This window comes from Octopus bimaculoides, chromosome 9, assembly GCF_046866305.1.
Source record: "Octopus bimaculoides isolate indiv1 chromosome 9, ASM4686630v1, whole genome shotgun sequence".
Taxonomy (NCBI): Eukaryota; Metazoa; Mollusca; class Cephalopoda; order Octopoda; family Octopodidae; genus Octopus; species Octopus bimaculoides.
This window is the reverse complement of record NC_142936.1, coordinates 29,168,258-29,190,981: the sequence shown is the minus strand read 5'-3', so window position 1 is coordinate 29,190,981 and position 22,724 is coordinate 29,168,258. Positions and strand designations below refer to the sequence as shown.

The 22,724-nt window shown below is 39.0% G+C and overlaps 2 protein-coding genes across 4 annotated transcripts in view; one reads left to right on the top strand and one right to left on the bottom strand.

Annotated features, from left to right (window-relative positions):
- The window catches only part of LOC106880425 (phospholipase A-2-activating protein), a 41,966-nt gene extending 36,314 nt beyond the window's left edge, over positions 1 to 5,652 (bottom strand). The window contains exons 1-2 of the mRNA XM_014930340.3: positions 5,501 to 5,652; positions 1,068 to 1,255 (exon numbers count right to left, since the gene is read on the bottom strand). Coding sequence (XP_014785826.1) covers positions 1,068 to 1,255; positions 5,501 to 5,640 — 328 coding nt within the window. The 5' untranslated portion in view covers positions 5,641 to 5,652. The remainder of the gene's footprint in view (positions 1 to 1,067; positions 1,256 to 5,500) is intronic.
- Positions 5,653 to 13,139: 7,487 nt separating this feature from the next.
- The window catches only part of LOC106880424 (alpha-N-acetylglucosaminidase), a 132,747-nt gene continuing 123,162 nt past the window's right edge, over positions 13,140 to 22,724 (top strand). For all 3 annotated transcript variants that reach the window (XM_089358120.1, XM_089358121.1, XM_089358119.1), the window contains exon 1: positions 13,140 to 13,729. In XM_089358120.1, the coding sequence (XP_089214246.1) occupies positions 13,709 to 13,729 (21 nt within the window). In that variant the 5' untranslated portion in view covers positions 13,140 to 13,708. The remainder of the gene's footprint in view (positions 13,730 to 22,724) is intronic.

Here is a 22,724-nt window from a genome sequence, read left to right as displayed (position 1 = left end):
TGACCATTTTTATGCAGTCAGAAAACAGGATTTGAAAGATGTCATTTTGTGCGTGATAGCATGTGCTGTCAGCTGTAAACAAATGAAATAGTGGTTGAATTCTGCTTTACACACATCATATAGCCCCTCATAACTTTTTTATTTTTTGGAATTTTCAGAAAAGTTTTGCAAATTTATATTCTACTCATAGGAATTCATCCAATATGCAAAAACCGAAACAAAAATTTTCATGCATGATTTAAGGCCTATTTAGCTGTTATTTTTAGCACATCTCATACCAATGTATTAAGTGACAAAAAGAACAAGTGGTAAGCAGCTTGGTAACAGCTTAGCTTGTTACTATGGAAAATGGCACCTATATCTCTGTGGCTTTCGATTGGCTAAAACTACTCCAAATTTGCAAACTTTAAAAGCTATTAACTCTTTATTTTGCCATAAATCAAACAGATTTATGACAAAAATTAATTTCAGGTCAATGATTACTTTACAAAACTTCACCAGTACATCAAATATGAAATTAATTGGAACAAAAAAATGAAGAAATTGAAAAGTGGCAGCCAAACAAAAGATCCAACCTGAAATATATGTTTGCAACAGAGTTGACTCTGCTAAAGATACCCAAAGGCCAAACAGTAAATTATATATTATGCATATCTTGGAAGGAATAGTGCTAAGTGGTGGTGCCTACTAAGGCCAAATAATTACAGTCCATCCCTAATAGTTTTCATTGATCCAATTCCACTCACATTTGCTTGAGATGCCACTTATTGGGATCAAACTCAAAAATCATCTAATTTCAAGAGTGAACTTCTTAACCATAGTCATACCCACAGTTTGTCAGTTTTACAAGTAGTCACTGTTTATAGTGGCAAGTTATTTCTGTTCTGTCTATTTACAGCTCGCTGGATTTGGCTATTTGAGAGCAGAAGACACCAAAGTAATGCCAATATTAGGATATGAACTGTCAATCTCTTGGATAGTTGTCTGGCCCCTTATCAACCCAACCAACCATGTCCTCACGTGGTAGTATAACTAATAACAAAATGATTTTATACAAGCCAATTTACCAGTTCCTTCATGACCAGTTAGTTGATAAAGCTTCTGAAAAGTGTCTAGGTCATAGACAATAATAGATTTATCATTACTGCCAGTAATCATCAAACCCTCCTGTGATGTAGTTGGTGGAATCACACACACACTGGACACAAAATTGGCATGGTCTTGAATTTTACATCTTTCTTGAAAACCATTACTTCTGGAAGTAGAAAACAAAAACAATATTGTACATGATAATCACCAATTTCAGGCAGCAAAGAATCACAAGACAATGCTAGAATGGAACCCGGTATTATTTACTGGGTGATTCTGGTGTGGGGAGGAATTGTTGGTTAGGATATGGACACAGTCATGTGGAGGCCAGTGTAAATATTTTTTTATAATACTGACAGTCACCCCACCCCATGTCACTGATGTAGTAGAAAGGAAAAGGTTGATACAATTCAGCACCAGAGTTATTGCAGGTGTTGTTGTCAGAATGCAAAGGGCTGGAACAGATATCACACATCTCATCTGATGCATTAACAGTTCTGTCAATCCTATTACTCTGGATTAGTTCATTATAATCCACTGCAGAAAGGATAGAAAACAAAGATGACTTTGGCAGAATTTGAACTAAGAGCACAGAGAGTTGGAACAAATAAGGCATTCTATCTAACACCTTAATGACTGAGCCAATTCGCTGTCTGGGTGACTGTATTACTGTTTACATAACAAAGTACCTGCCATTCCCTCTTTGATTAGGTACTATAAATTGTTTCTGCTACTTTAATTATACTATTCTATTTACACTAGATGATTTGTTAGCCAGTGTAATTAGTAATATATAATTGGTATCATTTGTAAAATAGTTGACTGATAACTGATAGATGTAAGATTCAAGTTCCATCAGTTGACCTTTGGACCTTCCTGTCTCAAATTCGTGCATATCATCATGATTGTCATCATTAATGTTCATTTTCCATGCTGGCATGGGTTGGATGGTTTGACAGGAAAAGGGAAGGGCCAAGAGCTGTAGTAGGTTCCACTGTCTGTTTTAGCATGGCCTCTACAGCTGGATGCCTGTCCTAATGTCAATCACTGTACAGAATGTACAGGGTGCTCTTCATGTGGCACTAGCACCAGTGCTTTTTACGTGGCACTAGCACCAGTGCATTTTACATGGCACCAACACCAAGTCCCTCACATGACAAAAACTCTCAACTGGGAGGAGAAGGGTAGTTTTGAGGGTGTGTGGCTCTGTACCATTTGAGAGATTTAAGGTATAGAAAGGACAGATATAGCTGTCTTGTTGTAGAGTAGATACATAGATACCCCAAAATTTTTATTATAATGTATTAATTTCAATAATTTAAATCTCAAAACAGTTTGTATTTTGTTGTTCTTAATTAGTTTAACCCCACTCCTTTACCTCAGCTTTGATGAAGCCACTATATAATAAACAGGGGACTGATCCAATAATGAGGTGTAATCCAATGACCATTATTCCAGTGTTTCAATTAGAGTTCCAGCCGTGACTATTTTCATGTCTTTTATTCAGGCATACTGTATCTAAGACTGCATTAAGCAGTGTCCTTTCTTTCTTTAAGATAGTAACAGGAGATTTAAAGGAGTTTCATTACTATTATTAGCAAGTCAAACAACTGCATAGAAGATCCAAGATCTCTAGTTAGTTTAATTAACACTTAGTTATTTTGTTTCAGTATTTAATTTTATACCATATTTGGATATCACGTTTGGTTATCTAACTTTATATATGTCAAACTCTTGAAAAATAGGGAGAAATGTTTTATGAACTGTGGACATTTCCATGAATTAATGGAGCAACTGAGAATCTCACTTCATCTTTCTTTTAGACCACAAAGTCAATAACAGGTCCTCTATGCAGTTGAAAACAAAAGAAAAGGACACTTTGGATAATGTTGTTTGAGCACTTTATTTGAATAACAGACAAGATGGTCAAGGTTGGAAAGTCTTTGATCATCAGCCTGTTTGATAAACAAATACTACAAGGCATTATGTCTGATTCAACTAATCCACAATCCTACATTGAATAATAATTATGGTTTCAAATTTTGGTACGAGTTCAGAGCAGAGGTTAAGTTGATTACATCAACCCCAGTGCTCAACTGGTATTTATTTTATTGACCCCCAAAAGGATGAAAGGCAAATCGACCTTGGCAGAATTTGAATGCAGAAAGTAAAGACAAATGAAATGCTGCTAAACATTTTGCCTGGTGTGCTAACAGTTCTGCCAGTTCATGGCCTTAATAATATCAATAATAGTTTCAAATTTTGGCACGAGGCCAGCAATGTCGGGGAAGTGGGTAAGTTAATTAGATCATCTTTAGGAGTAAAATGTTGATCAGCATAGTTGTTGAAGTTGAGAGCTTGAAACATAGGTGACAGGTACTTCTTTTTCAAGAAATATTTCCTCAACTTTGACCCAATTGTAATTGAGGTTGCTAATAAAGTATCTGGATAATTTTTGATGTTTAACAATCAAAATTCTTTTCTGTTGGATTCCATGTCAAGTTTTCCCCACACTAATGTCTAATTTCATAACATTCAAGTTTCAACAGATGTCTAAAACTGGGTAAAATGAGTAATGACTAAGTTCAATAATTCTTCTCTTTAACTGTATGATGCATAAATATATAGGGAAGAAAGCCACTCTAGTAGATCGTGAAAACCTATAGAGAATACTTTATGCTGAGTTCATAGATTTATTTGAGTTTTGTTAATTTTATATCATGTGCCATTTTCCCATTTGACCTAGATATTTTAAATTTTTGTGGCATCTCTTATCTTTCTGATGTCTAATGAAAGATATTGATGTATATGAGTCTTTTTTCAAATGTAATTCTGAAGAACTGAAGAAGCAAATTTATCTTACCTTGTCTTACTTGTTTTGCCCCACCTACATTTTCCTTTATATATGCACAAAAGAACAGCGGTAATTTTCTGAAATAGTGTTCTAAATATATCATAGTGTTTTTAATGCATTTACAGAAGATTATTTGCTTAGCTGATAATTTTTGTAAGGCAGTGAAAATTTCTTAAAAATATATTTCTTCACAAAGCCAAAAATGCAGTAAATATGCATTGTTTCCCCCACCCCTAGATAACTGACCATGTCACTGAAAGTGTCATGCTCTTTAAAAGCTTTTGTTATCTTACAATTGATTTCGAAATTATATTTTCTTCTTTACTGTGAATGGATGTAAAGCGAAGAACATCGCAGAGAAATTGTAAGGTAAAAAGCGTAACTGTTAAAGGACGTGCAAAACTTAAAAAGAAAAACAAAAAAAAAAACGGCAGTGTTAATTTTTTTTGTTTAACAGCCATATTTTTGCTGTATCTCATACCTATCACTGAACTTACTCCATAATGGAGATAAAAATGGTAAAATGATTTCTTTATCTTTTTATTTATTATTTAGCTCAATGAAGGAATGACTGTAGTCATTTCAGATCCTCTCAAATTTATAAATCATATTAACAACAAAGAATTGAGTGGAAAACTCGTAAATTTTAATCATTATTATTAAAGGTGATGCTCCAACATGTTATATGATGGTTAACACCAACAATGATTTTTGCGAAATGTGATATTTCTAGTACCGGTATAAAATAACAACTAACCATACACTTCCATCTGTCTAAATACAAAATAACACACATTATTTACATTTGACGGATATTTGTCCTCATCTTGGTTGTCGTTAACACAATGTTTCGGTTGATATTTTCGATGTTTACGCCATATGCCCGTGAATAATAATAACATCGAAAAATACCTTAGGAATGAGAACCCAGGTTCAAAATTTCCCCAAGACACCTGATGAAGGCTGGAGGGTATATCAGCCGAAACGTTGTGTTAACAACAAACAAGGAGAGGACAAATATCCGTCAAATGTAAATAATGCACATAATTCCTCATCTCTTAAATATAGAACAAAATAACACAGTTACCGGCTCATTTATCTTGCTACTTAAAATGAAATATTCCGAAAACAATTGCAGAGGTTTCATCTCCGATGCAGTTTCTGTTCTGTGATTGTTCTTTGATAAACTTAGCTAATATTTTAAGATACTTATTTGATCCAGTTCACATACACATCTATACATTATGTATTTACGGCATGAGTTGTAAGGAGTCATATGAATATGTATTTAGTCTCACAGTTAAACTAGGCCCATCATGTATATTTCGGACTAGGCTAATCTATAACAGGTAAACGGTAGGTATAAAATATGATTCCATATCTGGATATTACATCGCACCATCTTTTACTCCATTATAAACGTGTAATCAAGTGAATAGAAAATAGAATATCACGAAACACTGTATTTTATAATTAGAATTGTTTCTTCGATTGAAGATGGAATGAACTTAGAAAGAATTCTTATTGTAATAATTGCACAAAGAAGCAATATCTTACTTATTAGCGGTCCATACTCGAGTCGTCCAATCTCTGGACCCTGATATTATAATATCTTCGTGAAGTGGACAAGTGGTCAGTGTTCTTACATCATTTTCATGTCCTACAATGGTAGACCGCAGTTTATATGGCGACGCCATTATTACCGGTGTATAATAAATATTTACCTCTTTCTATAAAAGAACACCATTCCTCATTATCTCAGGAACATTTGATCATAACACATCTGCTTTCTTCCTTATCATTATCATTTAGCGTTCGTTTTCCATGTTGGCATGGGTTTGACTGGAGCTGGCAAGCCAAAGGACTGCACCAAGTTTTATTATCTGCTTTGGCATGATTTCTACGGCTGGATGCCCTTCTTTTTACAATATCACGGATGAGGTTACCAAGTAACTTGCAAGACAAAGACCTCTCAGCTGAGAGAGGGAGTTGTATTGAAGGAGGTGGCTTTTTTCCAGTTGAAAAGAGGTTAGAATATAATAGAGAGATAGAAACTGGTATCTTACTGTAGAGGATATATGGCTACACCAGTCGGAAAAGAGAGAAAGAGAGAGAAGATGGTGGTGGAGATGTATAAGAGTGTACCCACAAGGTACAGGAGTGTAAAATAAGTGAAGTAGTACTGAGGATTGGACAGGATGAGCTGGGAGAAAGTTTACAAGCGTGAGAAAGGAGAGTGGGAGATAGAGAAGGAAGGGAAGAGAAATGCAGTGGGTGGAAAGCAGTGACAGGACTGTCCACATGGCCTAGGAGTTACACTGGGCATTAGAATCTCAGGAAGACTGGACAGATGGGTCACAACTCCAGATCCATACAAAGTTCAACCTGGGATCTGGAACCAGGCCATGTGAACATTAAACTGAGTATATCTAACACCGTTCTGATAAACAGAGGAGGAGAAGGAGACTAATTTGTTACAGCCCAACTTTCTCATCTAGTTATGAAACCAATGTTACCAGAATATTTTCTCACATCCTTAAGAAAGCTTTTGCTTGCAGCATGGCTATTTTAATAGAGTGCCCTGGCCATGCCAAAACTTGCCTCTTTGGCATGACCAGAATAGTCAGAAAAGTATTAGATAGTTGAAAGAACAGATAGCATGGAGATGTAGGCTGCAGGTAGCAAGCCCACTATGCATGCAAGACTCCATGAGTTCCAACAAAACCTGAGTTAAAAAGAATAATACTGTATATATATATATATCATCATCATCATCGTTTAACGTCCGCTTTCCATGCTAGCATGGGTTGGACGATTTGACTGAGGACTGGTGAAACTGGATGGCAACACCAGGCTCCAATCTAATTTGGCAGAGTTTCTACAGCTGGATGCCCTTCCTAACGCCAACCACTCAGAGAGTGTAGTGGGTGCTTTTACGTGTCACCCGCACGAAAACGGCCACGCTCGAAATGGTGTCTTTTATGTGCCACCCGCACAGGCCAGTCCAGGGGCACTGGCAACGATCTCACTCGAAAATCCTACGGGAGCCAGTCAGGCGGTACTGGCAACGGCCACGCTCAAAATGGTGCATCTCATGTGCCACCCGCACAAGAGCCAGTCCAGGGGCACTGGCAACGATCTTACTTGGCTTGCCGGGTCTTCTCACGCACAGCACATTTCCAAAGGTCTCGGTCAGTAGTCATCGCCTCGGTGAGGCCCAATGTACGAAGGTCTTGCCTCACCACCTCAGCCCAGGTCTTCCTGGGCCTACCTCTTCCACGGGTTCCCTCAACTGTTAGGGTGTGGCACTTTTTCACGCAGCTATCCTCATCCATTCTCACCACATGTCCATACCAGCGCAATCATCTCTCTTGCACACCACAACTGATGCTTCTAATGTTCAGCTTTTCTCTCAAGATACTTACACTCTGACGGGTATTCACATTGACATTACACATCCAACGGAGCATACTGGCTTCATTCCTTGCGAGCTTACGTATGTCCTCAGCAGTTACAGCCCATGTTTCACTGCCATGTAGCATGGCTGTTCGTACGCATGCGTCATACAGTCTGCCTTTTACTCTGAGTGAGAGTCCCTTTGTCGCCAGCAGAGGTAAGAGCTCTCTAAACTTTGCCCAGGCTATTCTTATTCTAGCAGTTACACTTTCAGCGCACCCACCCCCACTACTAACTTGGTCACCCAGATAGCGGATGGTATCGACTACCTCTAGTTTTTCTCCCTGGAATGAGATAGAAGTTGTTTCCTGTTTGTTTACAGTGTTTATTGCACCTGAACATCTGCCAAATACAAAAACTAACTTCGTAGTTAATCTGCCTTTGATATTGCTGCACCTCTTATGTGTCCATAGCTTGCACCGGGTACATCTTATAGAGTTACTACCTACTCCTTTACTGCATACTGAGCAGGGCCATCTACCTGAAGGGGTTTGTGTTTTATCTACCTTCCTACTTATTAGGATTTTGGTTTTAGCTAGGTTGACTCTAAGGCCCTTCAATTCTAGACCTTGCTTCCACACCTGAAACTTCTCCTCTAGTTCTGATAGTGACTCCGCAATTAGGGGAAGGTCATCAGCATAGAGGAGCTCCCAGGGGCAACCTGTCTTGAACTCCTCTGTGATTGCCTGGAGGACTATGATAAATAAGAGGGGGCTGAGGACGGAACCTTGGTGGACCCCTACCTCTACCCGGAATTCATTGCTGTATTCATTTCCAACCCTCACCTTACTGGCAGCATCTCTGTACATGGCTCGCACAGCTCTCACTAACCATTCTTCTATCCCAAGTTTCCTCATTGACCACCAGATAAGGGATCGGGGGGCCCTGTCAAAGGCTTTCTCCATGTCAACGAAAGCCAGGTACAGAGGTTTATCCTTAGCTAGGTATTTCTCCTGGAGCTGTCTCACTAGAAATAAGGCATCAGTAGTGCTTTTACCTGGCACGAACCCAAACTGCATCTCATCTAAATTGATTCGTTCCCTAATTAGTTGGGCTATGACCCTCTCTGTAACTTTCATAACCTGATCTAACAGCTTGATGCCTCTGTAATTATTTGTATCTAAAGCGTCACCTTTACCTTTGTAGCAGTTGACTATGATGCTGCTACACCAGTCATTGGGTATGACTCCTTCGTGTATCACCTGGTTCGTAATACGGGTGACTAGGCTATAGCCAACACTGCCAGATATTTTGAGCATCTCTGCAGTGATTCCTGATGGGCCGGGGGCTTTCCCGGTCTTCATACTCTTAATTGCTTTATCTACCCTGGTACTATCAACTCGGATAGCTGGTCCCTCTATTGGGTCGACATACGGCAGGCTCTCTTCCTCCCATTCATTCTCTTTATTAAGCAATCTATCGTAGTGGCATCTCCAGACCTCTTTCTTTGCATCCTCATTTAGTGCAAGCGTACCATCATCCATGCGAACACATTTCTCTCCTACAACATCACTATTCTCTCTCCTACACTGTCTTGCAACACGAAATACCTCGAGTCTTTGGTCCTCACGGCGCAGAACATTGGCAAATCTTTTCTTATCTGCTTCCCCTCTGGCTAAATAAACCTGTCGCCTAGCCTCCCTTCTGGCACATTGGTACAATTCCCTGCTACCACCGTTCTTCCAGTCCTTCCAAGCCTGTTTCTTTTGTCTAATAGCCCTGTCTACCTCCTTGTTCCACCACCACGTTACTCTGGGTCGGGAGGGGACCTTACACCACCCACAAATCTGGTCGGTGGCTTTCAACAGGTTGTCCCGCAGAAATCTCCATATATATGTACATAATAAAATACAAAATACATATATGATATTTTATGTTTGGTAAAACATATATTTTGTTATATTTACTGCCAGGATTACATAATTTACATAATTTCTTGTTGAAATATTATGTAATCTTATTAATTCACCCTCTCAGTGTTTAGTAATAAATAGAAAGAATGGTGTTTAGTGCTCAATATATATGTGCTGTGATCTCTGTAGGGAGGCAGTCTCATTCCCTTCCTCTCCTCCACCTTCTTCATCCGACAAAGCGACAAATCTGTGAACATCCAAGACGTAACGTAGCATTCCATCCTCAAAAACATTATTTTTGGAGTTAACAGCTGTCACTGTTCCTCTGTTCTACTGAGATCTGCAGTGTGCTTTTGGTGGGGCTTGACCCAGACTTCCTCTCCCACCTCCACAAAGACAGGCTCTCTCTCTTTTGCAGGGCATTCTGATGGTTTACTAGGGTGCCACAATTCATATTTGAACATCGCTCTGTACTGATCGAAATGACATTTTGTACCAGAACACTGCCTCCAGTGGCGGGATGCGGCCCCTCTCTGCCATGGCCTTGATCATTTGATGATGTCTTTTCATGATCCCATTTCCACTTGGCCTATATGCTGCTCTGAAGAAGCGGTGCACATTCCACTTATCAAGCTTCTCCTACAGTGTCTCCAAATGAAATGCAGAGTTGTTGTCCATCAGCAGTTTGTCCACAGGGCCCCGCTCCAGGAATATCTTGTTCAGGTTATGTGCAATCTTGTCTGCAGTATCTGTCTTCAATTCCCTCCAAATGGCCATCCAACCCAGCCTGCAGTCGACCATCGAGAGATACGTCCCCTACCAGTAGCATATCATCCACCGCCAATCATCTCCAGTTGTGCACTACTGAGATGTTTCCCTGCTCATGCACACCTAGAGCAGGGTCAATAGATTGACACCTATCACAATTCCCAACCATCTTTTGGATGCTCTGCCCAGTTACATCAGGGTCAACCTTCCTGGCAAGATACAGGGTTGTATCCATGTCCATACGATGTATGGCATGCAGTCTCCTTAGTTTCGAGTCATATAACCGACACACTGCAGCTATCCCCTGCTTCGAATCTTCTGGCTCCACTAACAAGGCCTTTTTCACCCTAGTTAAAACACCTGCCTTGCTCCTTTCTGAAGGCACAAAACCCACACTCAGCTTCAAACTAAATTCAGCAGCTAGTTCTCCTAGAATCTCTAGGCAGCACTTTACTAACATCTCTGCTGTCCCTTTGGTTCGAACCGTCTTTTTGTCAGTGATCACTGATCCTACCCAACCAAGCATGGTGGCTGAATCAGTTTGGATTTTGATGGAATGCAGCCCCCATTTCAGGGACAAGTTCACCCTCTTCAGCACTGTGTCCAACTCGGCTACATTGATGTGGCTGTAATCATCAGCTTTTTGAAGGCATGTTGCGTCCTCTACTTCAACGCCTCCAATTTCCAGTACAACCTCAATTGCTATGCTGCTAGCATCACACCATACAGTCCTATTCTCCAATTTGGGCATGTACCAGTTATTTCTTACTGGGTCTTCTGATCTTGTCCTCTCTATGATCTCCTGCATCATTACCACTGTCCTCTCTCCCACATTGTCCCTTCTGCTCGTCTCTTGATGTAGCTGCATGCTGTCCACAACCACCCTGTGATTGGGTAGTGTCCCATGAACCTCCCAGACATTGAGAACAGTTCTCTCCTGCTGTCACTGGTACCCAGTTCCGGGATCTCATTCCCCCTCCAGAACACCAATGAGCCTGTTCTATCTCTTTGAAGCTTGAGCCCCAGTGCGGTTCCTCCAACCATTGGCTCAAACTTCTTGAGGTGACTTACAACCTCTGTGGCATACACTATGGTCTTGTCTATCAAGATAGGAATTGGTGGTCCTTCTTATCCTGTCTGCTTTTCCCATGATAGACTTGAGCACTTTTGCTATGATCATCAGCTTGGAATTTAGCCTGAAACCCAGCCTACTCAAACAGTATATCTGACCCTTGTATCACATCAGCTGATACTATCACAGTTTCTCGCTCACATAGAGCTGCAAATATGCCGACTTCAAGTTGACAATTATTGCTGCCCTTGTCATCTGTCTCCACTCCCGCTGTGTCTCACTGCAGACATCAGTTGCCTCACCACCTGTGTGAGATGATACATGGCCATTCATCTCCCAAAAGTCCAATACTGGCCTGACTTTGCCTTTTGTTGGCTGCACCACTGCCATTAGTGGTAACACTCCACTCACCACCTCCTCCTTCCATGGGATAAGGACACCCTCTTTAATCCACCTCTCTTTCAAACTCACTCCTGGCATGTCCCGTCAAAGTATAGTGATAGCAGCTCAGCCTGTTCTTCAGTATCAGGGGCTCCCCTTTCTAGCGCCACTCTACCATCCACCACTGACCGTTAAACACCGCCCAAAAATCTTTGTCCTTAATGGTGTAAGCAGTACAGTCCCTCGTGGGGCTCTGCTACCTCTCATGTTGCAGACTTATGGTGCATGATGTCCCTGCACATCCAAGCGAAACCATGCCTCCAACAACACTGAAACCTCCAAGACAATTGATTGCATCTATCCCCATCACCATGTCAATTCTGTCTACCACATGGTCAATCACAATTGCCTGCAGCCTCAGTGTTGTAGTAACGCCTGCGCATGCGTAGAATTAATAAAGCAAGCGTTTCCCGCTCATTTCATTCTCTTTCACGCTGGCCAGCGATTGAGCATGGACGTATGTTTAAAAGCTGTCTCTACATCTTTCGGTCTTACTCTCGACAGCTAGTTATTCTCACCTCTAAAGATGTATAACTAAAGATATGTATGTTTTACCAAGTATATAAATGTTGTTTAAGTTGTTTAGTCTGGAGTTCAGCGTTCCGTCTATTTCTTCAATTTTATAGTAGAAAGTCAGGTATACAATCTAAAGATGTATAACTCACTTTCTACTAAAGTGTCATGCCTCACACTGCTATCTTCATGTCGCTGCTACCATTACATCCAATCTTGCTGCCACTGACCACCTGAACACTACTCATGCCCTTTCATTTTTTTGTCATCTTCAGGGTCACGAGAGACATCGTACAGCCTGTATCTATGAGGGCTTTAAACGCCTTTCCTCCAACCGAGACTTCCACAATTAGCTGTGATTGCACAATCCCCTCTAATCACTTGCGGGTGAAGCTTGAGAGGCAGCAATTTCCCCATGGCCTCTTCCCTGGCTGCAATTTCGAGCGATATGCTCAGCCTGCCTGCACCAGTAGCAAATAGGTCTGGGCTTCGTCTCTCGCCCCGGTTCATTTGCGCAAATTTTGGTTTTCAGATTCGTTTAATACAAATTTTTTTACACCTATTACACTTGTTAGCTTTTGTTTTGTTTTGGTGGCCGGGAGTTAAACTAGATATTAACCTTTTTTTAAATCCTCGTAGAAAATAGAGATTACGAATCTTTAAGAATTAAAAAAAAAAAACTTTTCTTAAAGAAATACTCAAATTCCCTTCCCCAACCTCTACCCATCACCTCCGAATGTTTCACATTTAGCTTTTTTGAAAGCGGGGAAGTTTTTCCAGAAATAATGTCGTTTAGCTGCTGTTTCTCGCATGTCGGGTTTTCTGGTGCTGGTCTTATATTTTTGACGTCTGCTGTTTCAGCAGAATTCTACGCATGCATGAAACATCAAACGAAAGTGAAACATTCGGAGTTTTTAGCTTTTTGAAAGCGGGGAGGTGATGGGTATTTCTCTAAGAAAAATTAAAATTTAAAAAAACATTCCCAGATTCGTAATTTCTGTATTCTTCTACGTGGCTTGATTAAAAAATTCGAGAAAAAGTTAAAAATTAAGAAATTGAAGTGGGATGGGGGAAATTAAAATTTTGAAACCGTGATTTTTGGGCAAACACCGGAAATGGGCGGTGTACACGCGCTTTACCTTCGCCAATGTTCCTCTCCCTCACAAAATTTTTTTTCTTTTTTAATCGTCAAATCGTAATTTATATCAATAAAACGAATCCGGAAAATTTCATCGAAAAATATTTATTTTAAAGGAAGTTATGCGGAAACAAACTCAGCTGTAGTGGTCATTGTTAGAAGTAAATAATATTTTTTGTTTTGCGTCAGAAATTTAGTGCTTTGACCCAACTTAATCCAAATTACACTCTATATTCATCCAAACCACACCACACAAAGCTAACAACAAAAAACCACTTTAAACAAATATCAACACTACATAAATTATAGAACGAAGAGATGATTACATTTTCACTTATCCGCTGACGGAAATAAAGAAGTTAGATTAAGCGTTGCTGCATTAACTTTTAGTAACGTTGGCAGAGATTAGAAATTTTATTTCTGATAAGCATTAGAAGAAAACGATAACCGCCGGAAACATTTGGACGAACGTATATTTTTAATCACATGTATATGAGGAAGTTTGACAACCTTTCATTACAAGTATGACTTCTCAACTGGCTCTGGTAAGGTGCTTTCGTTTTATTATTTATAATTGTTCAACATTTGGTAGGTTCAGGCAAGTTTCTACTGCAGGTGACCTGCTACCCCCCCCCCGTGTCTCTTCTTTCTGTTGTTGGGAGTGTGCAAACTCTTCCCGGTATTGAAATACGTCAGTTTTTCTCTCTTGAGGTGTGACGCAGTCTTTTGTTGTATTATTATCTTTCATCCTTTCGGGGTCGATAAAACAAGTACCAGTGAAACACTGGGGTCAATATAATCGACTAGTCCCCACTCCAGAAATTTGAGGTCTTGTGTCTCCAGTAGAAAGGATTATTATTACCTTTCGTCCTTTCGGGGTCGATAAAATAAGTGCCAGTTGAACACTAGCATCGATATAATTGACTCATCCTCTCCCCACAAATTGCTTCCCTTCTTGTCTGTTACTGTTATTACAATGACAAAGAAAACCAAATAGTTATTTTATTTAAAACAGTAAGACAACAATTATTTCTACAAGGGAACTTTTACGTCGTTGTTTGATCTACAAGATATATATTTAATCTGCTCTTTCAATGTTCATCAGAAACAGAAAACAACTAAAACTGTAGGAACCCCTCACTCGATCTGCTAAAAATAGCAGCCGAATATCACTTAAATCACATTCCACCAAATGAAATCAAAGCAAGAACACACTAGATAAAGTGAAAAGTCTCGGATGGAAAGTTTGGCAGAGGTAAAGAATATGCACACCACCCGTTTTCGGCGTAACAAAAAACCAAACCCCTAACCCTTACCCCTAACCCTAAACACCGGGTATGCATATTCTTTACCTTCGCCGGAAAGTTTTTGGTGAAAGGTCTGCTCAGTCCGGCTCAGTTAGGGCGAAACAACAAAAGTGCAAATTTTTATTTTCATATATAACGTATAAACATGTACATTACAATTAAATTTAGTTAACTATTTCAGCAGTCATTCTGAATTACTACAGTTAAAATATAAAGTTAACTAACAGTATAGCCCGGCGCTGCCCCGTATTAAGCTAGGATTATTAAGTGATCAAGTGCTTTATTTCAAACCAAAATAAGTAACATCAACATCAGATTTGAGGGAAATCCGTTGAAATTGGTTTGGCTGAAAATGGTTTGCTGGCAATTTGATTGGGGAATCCCATAAGGAATCAGTTTATTGGTTATTTCCACTCATTGACTGTTTTTTTTTTTAAGTTGCATTAGAGATCTGCATAGGAGAAGGTTGATCTGAAGGTTTGCATTGGGGATCTGGATTGGAGTAACTTAGGAAAACTTACCAACAGCCTTAACCAAAAAATAAGGGGCCTGTCCCTTCTAGGTTAACTCTATGAGCAACTTAGCCAATCACTGATATCAGCTGAGTGAGCATTGTTGTTGGAGAATATGGAAAACATATTTTAAAATCTCAAATTTACCATGAAAAACTCCTTTATATTTCTTATCAACAACTATAACAAGAACATCAGAGATAGTTAACCATCACACTTAAAATTATAAACATGCCCCACCCTCTTTGCACACAGAACACAAAAATACAACACCTTTACAACATTTGCAACACACAGAGAAAGTATAAGTAACAATTTGTAAACCGCAAAAGCAATTCCCTCTCCTCCTCCACCAAAGGCACTCACAGATACTACATTTGAAAAATAATCAAAATCAGTACTAGTGTACAAACAATATTAGATTGATTGTCAAATACGTGAGTTATGTCTTAGCACAAAAATGTCAATAAGGCATAGATGTCCACAAAAATAGTGCATTTTGCTCCTTGATAAACTGAACATAGATGACCTAAACAGTGAAATAAAAATACCAAAAATGAGAGATTACTAGGACATGGATGGAGTCTAGATTATTCCTGTTGCAAGCTACAACACTACAGTTCTTCTTGCCATTACATGTACAATTCCAAATTTTTGGATGTCTAAACACTTAAGAACACTTATAAAAAGGAAAGACACACTGGATAATGTAGTCCTCAATACCCCTAAAAAGATAGAATGATCATGGTTAGAAGATCTTTGATCATTGATCTGCTCAATCAGGATTGATGTGAACCAGATGAACAATTACAATAACAACTTAAAATAGTATTACTTCCACTTAATCCTTTTGAACAGAGATCTTTGAACTAGTTTGTCCCTTCAACCTTGACTGTATACAAGTGTACAAAATCCTACATATCTGGATTATACATAGATGATATGTACTTGGAATGGTAGTGGTGCATTTACCCTTCCTGATGTTGAAATAAAAAAAAAACAAGCATGGAAGTTTTTGAGTAAGGAGAATGCAAGGGAGAAAGAAGGCCTACTACAAGTAGATCTAACAGAGGGACCAATCATTCAAATTGAAAATAGAGAGAGATTAAGGATATAAAGGTAGGCAGGCATGTAGTTCTTCAGAAATTACCACTGAAGGGCTTAAAATGACTGGTAGAGCTAATCACCTGCATAGTCAATCAAGTAGTACAGGAAGGTGCAATACCCAGTAACTGCTGTAGTAGCATTATCAACAACTACTCGGGCAAAGGAGATGCACTAAAGAGGGGAAACTACAGTGGTAGCAAACTGTTGGACCAGGTTATGAAAGTTAGAGAAATAAGTAATAACTCAATTGATAAGGTAGAGAGTTAACATAGATGGAATGCAGTTTTACTTTGCACTAAGAAGCAGTACTAATGATGCCATCTTCCTGGTGAGACAACTGTAAAAGTACTTAGCCAAGAACAAGCCCTTATACCTGGCATTTGTTGACCTAGATAAAGCTCTTGATAGGCTTCCACATTCTATAATCTGGAGGTTATAACAAGAGTCAGACTGGCTGGCTGTAGGAACTGCTATATGCTGATAATCTAGTTCTTATAGCTGTATCTATAGTAGTTTTAGAGAATAAATTCTAGATGGAGGTAAAACCTACAGTTGACAGGCATTGAAGTAAACTTAGCAAAGACTAAAGTTTTGGTAAGTAGGATAGAATAATAGACTTGTAGTGTGTATATATGTTCAGTATCAAGTATTGAAATGGCTGCATATATATTATTAGAAGAATTCTTACAAAGAAGGAGAATAAATTTAAGGACTATATATTTGCTACATAAAAATATATTTTATTCAGTGGTTTGAGTGGCTGTGTGGTAAGTAGCTTGCTTACCAACCACATGGTTCTGGGTTCAGTCCCACTGCGTGGCACCTTGGGCAAGTGTCTTCTACTATAGCCTCGGGCCAACCAAAGCCTTGTGAGTGGATTTGGTAGATGGAAACTGAAAGAAGCCCGTCGTATATATATGTATATGTATGTATACGGTAGTGCTTTTCAGGAACTAAAGGGTGAGGTTTACCAGAAGAAAAATCGCAAAAGGATCTGTTTGTTTGATGTCGCAACTGGGAAAAATTGGAGCTCGAAAGGAATTAGTTCTGGTTGTATATTATTAAATCAATGGATGGTTGATCTTCTGACATTTCATTCATGTTAATTTCTGCAGTTGAAAATAACGTGTTTACAGGTAAACGGGATAAAGAATCTGCAACAATGTTCTCAGAACCTGGAATATATTGTAATCCAAATGTTGAATGTCTCTCGGGGAAAATTTATCTGGCTTGCAGTGTCAAGTGAAAAATAACGGTTTATGGTCCGTAAATATTGTGAAGTTTCTCCCTTCTAAAATGTGTTGGAAGTGTTTAACTGAGAGGTAAATAGCTAATAGTTCATGACTGAACACACTATATTTAGTTTCAGCTGGTTTCAACTGCATAGAGAAAAATGCCAGAGGTTGCCATTCGCCATGGTGGAGTTGTTGAATGACTGCGCCAACGCCAATTTCGGATGCGTCAACTACAAGAGAAATTTCAGCATCAGGAATGGGGTGAGCTAACATGGAGACATGAGAGAATTTCTGCTTAATATCGTCGAAAGCTTGTATTTCAGCAGGAGTTAAAGTAATCTTTTCTGTTCTCTTCTTGCGGTGTCACAGTAATTTGTTGAGATGGTATAAAGTTTCAGCACAATGAGGTATAAAACAGTGATAATAATTAGCTAATCCAATAAATTGTCTGAGCTGTCTTAATGAAACAAGAACTGGAATTTTCACGATAGCCTCAACCTTTTCTGGCAATGGCCTAATTCCATCCTTATCAATGGTGTGTCCAAGGAAAGTGAGAGAAGGCACATCGAAAATACATTTGGTAGCGTTGATACAAATTTTCTATTGAGAAAACCTTTCAAAAAGTTGCTTCAAATGAATCTCATGTTCTTTCTCAGAAGAACTAGTGATGAGAATATCATCAGTATAGGCGTAGACAAAATCTAATCCGCGTATTACTTCAATGAAATGTTGAAAAGTACTAGTGGTGTTCCTTAACCCAAAGGGCATGGTAAGAAATTCAAATAACCCGAATAGAGTTGCAATAGCTGTTTTCAGAATATCATCTGGGTTTACAGGAATCTGATGGTTTGCACGTATCAAATCTATTTTTTGAGAAAATAGTGCAATCATGTAGAGAAGATGCAAAATCCAGAATATGAGGTATTGTATATTTATCTGGAATGGTAATAGCGTTGAGTCGTCTATAGTCACCAGTAGGTCTAAAATCACCAGATTTCTTTTTAGCTAAATGAAGTGGTGACAACCAGTTACTCTTTGAAGGACGAATTATTCCAAGCTGGAGCATGTGGCTGAACTCTGCTTTAGCAGCTTTGAGTTTTTCAGGTGGTAAACTTCTGGGACACGAGAAAACGGGAGATCCATTGGTGGTTATATGATGAGTAGTTGTATGTGCTGAAGCATTGACATTAAAAGTTAAATTAGTTAATTCAGGAAAGGATTGAAGCAAGGCTTGATATTTATCTGGTTGATCCGCAATAAAAGATAGCGCACTGACAGAAGTGGAATTGAAATATCTTCCTAAAGTGCATAACTGTGTACTGCTATCAATAAGTCTCTTTCTTTTGACATCCACTAATCGTGAAAAATGATGGAGAAAATCACCTCCTAAAATTGGGTGAGGATAAAAACCAACTGGAAACTTTGTCTGAGATTCAGGTCCAGTGTGAGTGAAATCTCACCAAAAGTTTTAGTAGGAAACCTGTTGACTGCTTGAAGAGATATATCAGAAGTGAAAAGTTTTTCTTTGATAAATTTAGATGGCGATACACTGCAGGACGCTCCAGAATCTACTAGAAATTCCTTCTTAGACTCGAAATCAAGTATGAAAAATGCGCACCTATAAAACTTCTTGCAAGATCATTCAACTATTTTAGCTACAGACCACAGACTACTATAGACACTACTGCTATCAAAGAAATGGCCATGCCAGATTTGTAGAAAAGTCTATAAAGGAATTCTATGTAGTTTACCCAGTGTAAACTTTAGATCCATAAAAGATTAAGTGGAATCAGACAGGTTTTCTAGGAAGGTAGACTTCATGTGTGGCTGGTACATGGAGACAATAGGCACTAAAACTCATGTCAAATACTTGACATGCTCCCTAAAAGTAGTTTGTTGATATTTAGGTGATAGACTAGAAATGGAGGTTAGGATATATATTTGGCTCTGTCACTTAATATGTCTGTTTTAAGTGTACATCTACTGTCTTCACTTCACTTCTTTGATACTCTCTTATCTCTTTATTTCCCATCTGGATCATTCACTGTACCAGATTGCCTATGGAATTTGATATGGCGTTTGATCTGTATGACCCTTTCATCTACTGGGTATACTTTCTCCTGTACCATGCCTCTCGTTTTCCTAAGGATGGGGTTGGGCCTTCCTCTATTCAGTGCCTCTAACTACCATCATCCTTATCACTCTATCTCTCTTGTCTATTACAAGGCCTTAGTATAGAGATTTACATTGGATCTGCTTATATGAGACACATTATACCATCACCTACTCTATACTGTCAATCCTCACTCCCCTTCCTCCAGGCCACTCATTATTGAGAGCCACCACTCTCTTACCACTGTCCATCTCTATTATTATCCATTACTCTCTTCTCCCCCACTGTCTTGTTACACCTATCATGCTTTCTTACCAGTGTCTACTTCTCTTCCTCTCTACCACACTATCACCCTAATCACTGTTTCTACCATCATATTCTTGCTTTTGCTGTCTTCGGCCATTCATTTGTGTCATTACTATTTCCCTGCTGTTCATTCTTTTGGTCATGTGAACGGACACACTGTAGACCAGTGAAGATCTTTTATTCTTGCATGATACAAAGTAACCTCACTAGTGTTGGTGCCATATTAAAATGGACCTATTTCACACTGAAAAGTTGTCAGTGAATGAACAGTGCTTACACAGGGAGAAAGAAGTTCTCATGTCTTCAACAAATGGTTTTGTTGAGGACATAGCAACTTCTCAAGTGCTGGTACTACTACAAAGCTTATCCAGTACACTCAGCAAAGTGGTTGGTGTTCAGAAGAACATTCAGTTACAGAAAAATTGTACTTAACATGGAGTACATTAGCAAGATGTGGTTTCCTAAACCATCTAGGAGTAACTCTGAATAAGAATAGATTTCAGAGCATGATCTTCCCAGCCGATGGCATTATAGAGAATGGATGTAAAATGGACACACACACGCACGCACGCACGCACTAATAATAATAATAATAATAATATATATATATATATATATGGGTACCGGACGTCACCAACTGTAAACAGCATGAAGCACGGAAACAAGTGAGTTAAATACACAAACCATGAGAGAAAAAGTAACTCAAAGAATAACCCTTCATCAGTTGTTGGAGGTCTATCTACTCCTCATTTCAAGCATTCAGTGACAATATGAGTCTTTAAAGACAGTTACTACCATAACTTCCAAAATAAATTTTGGATTTTATGGAGGGTCAAAGTTGGGAACAAAAACAGGACAGTGGAGACATACAAGGAAACCGGATGAAAACAAACATGGAGGGTCATTAGACCATAACGAGGGAAAAAACAGTGAATGCTGGAAGAAATATTTTCTTTGAAAAGAGAAAAGATAGATGTCCAGTCCTTAGAATGTTGTATAGGAAAAGAAAGATAGATGATGGTCATGTGTGAGCAACGAGAGAGAGAGAGAGAGAGAGAGAGAGAGAGAGAGACAGGTAGAAAATGGTAAAGGAAAGAAAAAGGGGATTAGAGAAGGATGGGGAAGAAAACAGCATAGAGTAGAGTTGCATCAAAAAGGTTAAGATAAACTTACTTGGAAATGGATGCCTGGCTTTCAATTAAATAATAATATAAATAATATATCATCATCATCATCATCATCGTTTAACGTCCGCTTTCCATGCTAGCATGGGTTGGACGATTTGACTGAGGACTGGTGAAACCGGATGGCAACACCAGGCTCCAGTCTGATTTGGCAGAGTTTCTACAGCTGGATGCCCTTCCTAACGCCAACCACTCAGAGAGTGTAGTGGGTGCTTTTACGTGTCACCCGCACGAAAACGGCCACGCTCGAAATGGTGTCTTTTATGTGCCACCCGCACAAGCCAGTCCAGGGGCACTGGCAACGATCTCGCTCGAAAATCCTACAGGAGCCAGTCAGGCGGTACTGGCAACGGCCACGCTCAAAATGGTGCATCTCATGTGCCACCCGCACAAGAACCAGTCCAGGGGCACTGGCAACGATCTTACTTGGCTTGCCGGGTCTTCTCACGCACAGCCCATTTCCAAAGGTCTCGGTCCGTAGTCATCGCCTCGGTGAGGCCCAATGTACGAAGGTCTTGCCTCACCACCTCAGCCCAGGTCTTCCTGGGCCTACCTCTTATATATATATATATATATATATACATACATACATACATATATATATATATATATGTATGTATGTATATATATGTGTGTGTGTGTATATATATATATGCACACAGTGTGTCCGTTCACTCAAGGGGACATGACCAAAAGAATGAACACCAGGGAAATAGTAATGACACAAATGAATGGCCGAAGACAGCAAAAGTATATATATATATATATATATATATATATATATATATATATATATACTTTATTTAAAAACAGCAGAAATATAAAAAAAGCTGTTACTCAGAGTTTCACGTTCCTGTTCATTGGACAGTTTTGTTAAAAATGGGAGAGAAATGACAATGCAATCAAACCTAATATAAATCAAAAAACATGGATCTGTTTTATTGGTCGTTTCAAATAACGGTCTTAGGTATGCAATGAACAAAATAAACAAGACAAATGAATTCAATATAGATTCATCCTATTTTTAGAAAAATCAAAGAAAACCTTAAATTGAAAAGTGGATTCAAAATACATATTGTAAATAATTATATTCGAATTATTGCTCAACACATATATCTCTCATATATATATAAATATGTAGGTAATTAGTAAGGGATTTCTCCAAATTTTTCTAGTTTGCTCCCAGTTAGGTATTCAAAATAGGTTATTCAATGGCTAACATATAAATCCTATAATAATTCTGATAAGATAAAAATTTAGAGATATATTCTGTTGGATAATTCTAAATATATTACCTTAAGGGTATGAAGACAGGAAAAGCTCCCGGCCCATCAAGAATCACTGCTTAAAATATTTGGTGGTGTAGGCTATAGTCTAGTCACCTGTATAGTCAACGAAGTGATACATGATGGAGTCATACCCAATGACAGGTGTAGCAGCACCATAGTCAACTGCTACAAAAGTAAAAGTGATGCATTAGATAAGAATAATTACAGAGGTATCAAAATATTGGATCAAGTGATGAAAGCCAATAACAGAGGAATTCAAAACAGGCTGCTCCTGGGAGCTCCTCTATGCTGATGACCTTGCTCTAATAGCTGAATCACTACCAGAACTAGAGAAGAAGTTTCAGGTGTGGAAGCAAGGTCTAGAAATCAAAGGGCCTTAGCATCAATCTAGCAAGAACTAAAGTCTTGGTAAGTAGGAAGGTAGAGAAATCACAAATCCCTTCGGGTAGATGGCCCTGCTCGATCTATAGAAAAGGGGTAGGTAGAA